The sequence below is a fragment of the Bison bison genome, unplaced genomic scaffold, assembly GCF_000754665.1.
Source record: "Bison bison bison isolate TAMUID 2011002044 unplaced genomic scaffold, Bison_UMD1.0 scf7180017864487, whole genome shotgun sequence".
Taxonomy (NCBI): domain Eukaryota; kingdom Metazoa; phylum Chordata; class Mammalia; order Artiodactyla; family Bovidae; genus Bison; species Bison bison.
The window spans coordinates 7,577,186-7,581,349 of record NW_011495047.1 but is presented as its reverse complement, the minus strand read 5'-3'; the positions used below and the strand labels follow the sequence as shown (position 1 = coordinate 7,581,349).

The 4,164-nt window shown below is 59.4% G+C and overlaps 1 protein-coding gene across 7 annotated transcripts in view; it reads left to right on the top strand.

The window, feature by feature from the left end:
• VEGFA (vascular endothelial growth factor A) overlaps positions 1-4,164 on the top strand; it is a 14,159-nt gene extending 9,995 nt beyond the window's left edge. For 4 of the 7 annotated variants that reach the window (XM_010863105.1, XM_010863109.1, XM_010863108.1 and 1 more), the window contains exons 6-8: positions 167-238; positions 1,354-1,485; positions 3,644-4,164. In XM_010863105.1, coding sequence (XP_010861407.1) covers positions 167-238; positions 1,354-1,485; positions 3,644-3,665 — 226 coding nt within the window. In that variant the 3' untranslated portion in view covers positions 3,666-4,164. The remainder of the gene's footprint in view (positions 1-166; positions 239-1,353; positions 1,486-3,643) is intronic. The other 3 variants (XM_010863106.1, XM_010863107.1, XM_010863112.1) reach the window with 3 other exon arrangements.

The following is a 4,164-nucleotide window of genomic DNA, read 5'->3' as shown; positions in this document are numbered from 1 at the left end:
CCTTCAAAGTGCCCGCCACCCCGTCCCCGTCCCGCCTGTGTGCCCGTGTGCAAGCTCTCCCGTGTGCCCCGGTGTGTGTCCTGCATCCTGCGCCCCTCACTGCTTCCTTTCCTCTCCCCTTCCCCCTCGCTTTCTCTCTGTCTGTCTCTGTTTTTTTATTTTCCAGAAAATCAGTTCGAGGAAAGGGCAAAGGGCAAAAAAGAAAGCGCAAGAAATCCCGGTATAAATCCTGGAGCGCGTACGTGGTGCCGCTGCCGTCTCATTCCCCCCACCGGAGCCTTCCTGGCCCCCAATCAAACTCCTACCTGCAGGCCCCCAGAGCTCCGCCCTCCTCCCCCCTCCCCCGTCCCCTTCTCTGGCTCCCAGCCTCCCTCCTCCCAGTGTCTCTCTCTCACTCTCACTCCACTAATTGGCACCGAGGGGGTAGACATGGTGGTGGCATTACCGTCCAAGGTTGGAGGTGGGAGGGTGGGCAGAGTGGGCCTGCAGGGTTCAGGGAGGGGGTCTCTGGCTTGGCTGGGGCACCGCCTTTTCCCTCACCCACTGGGCATTGGTGGCGGGCCCATGTTGGCACGGGTGCCAGGCACGGATGCCTGCTCACCCAACTGGTTTCCACCGCTCTAGGCTTCCGCACTTCTCTGGAAGCTGGGGGGTGGGGTAGGGAGGACAGATGTGGTGTGAGGAAGGGGCGCAGATGACAGGAGGCAGCTTGTTGTTGGCTGAAGGAGGACCTGGGGTCAAACACCCCTGTGGCCCTCCTTGCGGACTTGGGGCCTCCAGAGGGGAGCCCCGTATTCCAGCCCAACCTATAGCACTCCCAGAAGCCTTCCCCCAGGGTGGCCTCTTCCTCTGGGTTTGAGGTGGTGGGGGCCCTCTGGCCACCAGTGGCCTGGCCCGTGGACCCTGCCTCTGGCCCTAGCCTGCCATCACTCCCTGCCTCAGCCCTTTGGTCGGGGGGCTGGGGCGTGAGCCCTCACACAGGGAGAAGTTGGCCCCAATGGGCATCCCCAGCAGGTCGGAGAGTCAAGGTGTGCTTTCTCAGGGGTGGTAGCCGTTGGGCCCCGTGGCCTGAGACTTGCACTTGTGCCCGTGGGATAGCCCAGCCCGCTCCTCGCACTCTGCCCGGCCACATCGCCGCTTCCTGCGGGCCGGCTTCTAGTTATTGCTGCCTCTTTTTCCGCCGCTCTCTCTTGTCTTCCGCTGTGGCATCGGAGCCTTCCAGGGTGTGGACGGGCGCGGGGGCCCGCAAGCCGGGTGGGGTGCAGCTGCGGGCGTGGTGGGGGTGTTGCACGGATTTTTTCTCTCTCTCTGCTGACGCTCTAGCTTAGATGTCTTTCCTTTTGCCTTTTGCAGTCCCTGTGGGCCTTGCTCAGAGCGGAGAAAGCATTTGTTTGTACAAGATCCGCAGACGTGTAAATGTTCCTGCAAAAACACAGACTCGCGTTGCAAGGCGAGGCAGCTTGAGTTAAACGAACGTACTTGCAGGTTGGTTCCCAGAGGGCGAGCAAGTCAGAGAGGGGCTTTGCTCAGAGATGGGGAGAGAGAGAGAGAGAAAGAGAGAGAGAGAGAGTGAGCGAGCGCGCACTTGAGAGTTGCCAGCTGCTTGCTCTGCTTCTAGCTGCCTGCCTGGTGACTGCCGCCTTCTCTGCTCGTGGGGGGCCCCTGTGCTGGGCGGCAGGCGCTGGCCAGCCTGGCGGGGCCCATTCAGAGCTTGCCCTGGTTGCCTGAGTGGGCAGGCCTGCGTGGCTTCCTGTGGTGGTGTGGACGCAAGCTGAGTGTTGTGTCCTGTGGTCCTGCTCCCGGTGGCGGTTGGTCCTGATGTTATGATGACTGCCTTTGCTACTAATAGGGAGGGCCCGTCCGGGCATGGGGGACATGCTGCCTCTACAAAGTGCAGACAGCTGGGGGACTTTGGCACGGCCTCTGAGGTCTGCACCGCTGGGTTTCTCATCCCCTCAGTGTCTCTCCATGGGGACAGGGGTTGAGTGCATCCTCAGACTGGGGGCCTGGAGCGCATGGGCCCTGGCTGTTGGTTTAGGGCAGAGAGGAGATTACCATCAGGGCACAACTGATACTGCAATACTCGGGTCATCATGGCAGCAACCAGAACAGCCCACCTGTTATTTCCTCAGGATGGGTGGATGGAAGGAGCCACACCCATCCTCCTGACACTGGATTGTGAGTCCCTCACGCCTGGATTTTATTCATCTGTGTGACCCCCAGCTGTCTGTTCTTCTGTCCCTTGTGCACACCGGGGGCCAGGGAAGTGTCAGGCGGTGAGCGAGTACATGAGCGATTTCAGGGGTGAGGACAGGAACAGGAGCCCGTGACTGGTGGCTGGCAGTCTTTTGATGCCTTTGATGGCGTTTCGACCGTCTGGCCTGTGCTCAAAGGCAGGGAGCCCTCTGGGCCAGCACAAGTTTCACCCTGGGATGAGAGGCTTTTATGGGGATTCCCAGGCAGGGCCAGGGCCACCCCCCAACCCCGACCGCCCCCTCTAGCTAGTCCAGATGCCTCATTAATTAACAAGGTCCTTCGAATGTGGCTGTCTCCCCCATCCCCCATGTTCCTGTGGCTTGTGAGTGTCAGGGGAGGCTGGGACCAGGCCGCGGGGCGTTGCTGTGGGTTCTGTCTGTCTTGGCAGTATGTGAAGACCAAAATGTACACTCTGCTGGAGGGGTGGGGGCTCTGACTTACCCCGGGGCTAGATGAGGGGGTCTCTGCATCTCCCAGGGGCCTCAGAGAAGATAAGGGACTCGCTGTCTTAGGGTTACCATGGTAATGATTCTGGAGAGATCGACTGGGGGATGTCTACAGTGACCTGGGGGCCAAGTGAAGTTACCTGAACCCCTCCTCTGATCTGGCTGTATGGGGGAATGTCCATCCTCAGATTAGAAGCTTAGATACCCATTTCTAGGTTCTCAGAAGGGAAGGTCTGCTCTGGTCCTTCCTCACATGGGGAGGGTAAAAGGTGAGCTGCCCCAGGCCTGACGCATGATGGGAGAATTCCAGGAGTCCCCTTTGCTTCCCCCACCCTACGTTAAATAGCACATTGAAAAGGAAAGGCAGTCTGGTGCCCGGGGCCTGATGCAGAGGCACAGACAGAGAGGGGAGGTGTGTCCCTCACCTTCCCTGGGTTCCCAAGCCCTGCCGGGTCCCCGTCCCTCAGGAGCCTCCCTTGCCCAGCCCGCTGGCCTGCTTGGCCTCTGCACAGGCCCATCCTTCACTCTCCCCCACTCGCTCCCCCAAACCAGCCCCATAGGGACCGCCCTGAAACATCTCCGGCAGGGATGCTTTGCTGATTAACTCGGTCCAACTTTGCTCACCCGTCAGCTCTTAAATGTCAAGCAGGGACCGTTCTCGGGGACGTGTTCATTTGTTGCTTGTGATGAGATGTCATCCTGTCTTTGTCTTGTCGCAGCTGGGCTGTAGAGTCCAGAGGGCAGCCTGGGAGCCCCGGGCTTAGCTCCTGCTCAGGCGGTGGTGGAGGGGGCCCTTGGCCAGGGGCTCCCGGAGGCTAGGACTGTGCTTTCTCTTCTTCTCCACCGCCGCCTCAGGCTGCAGAAAGGGGGGGCTGCAGCCTCCCCACCAGAGCCCCTCCCCTGGCCCTGACCCCCAGCCTTTGTCTCCCCTGTCCCCGCAGATGTGACAAGCCGAGGCGGTGAGCCGGGCTGGAGGAAGGAGCCTCCCTCAGGGTTTCGGGAACCAGACGTCTCACCAGGAAAGACTGACACAGAACTACCCATAGCCGCCGCCACCACCACCACACCACCACCACCACCACCACCATCGACAGAACAATCCTGAATCCAGAAACCTGACATGAAGGAAGAGGAGGCTGTGCGCAGAGCACTTTGGGTCCGGAGCGTGAGGCTCCGGCAGAAGCATTCATGGGCGGGTGACCCAGCACGGTTCCTCTTGGAATTGGATTGCCATTTTATTTCTCTTGCTGCTAAATCACCGAGCCCGGAAGATTAGAGAGTTTTATTTCTGGGATTCCTGTAGACACACCCACCCACATACATACATTTATATATATATATATATATTCTTTTTAAAAAATTAACATTGCTAATGTTATTGGTGTCTTCACTGGATGTATTTGACTGCTGTGGACTTGAGTTGGGAGGAGAATGTCCCCGCCCAGATCCCGACAAGGAGGAG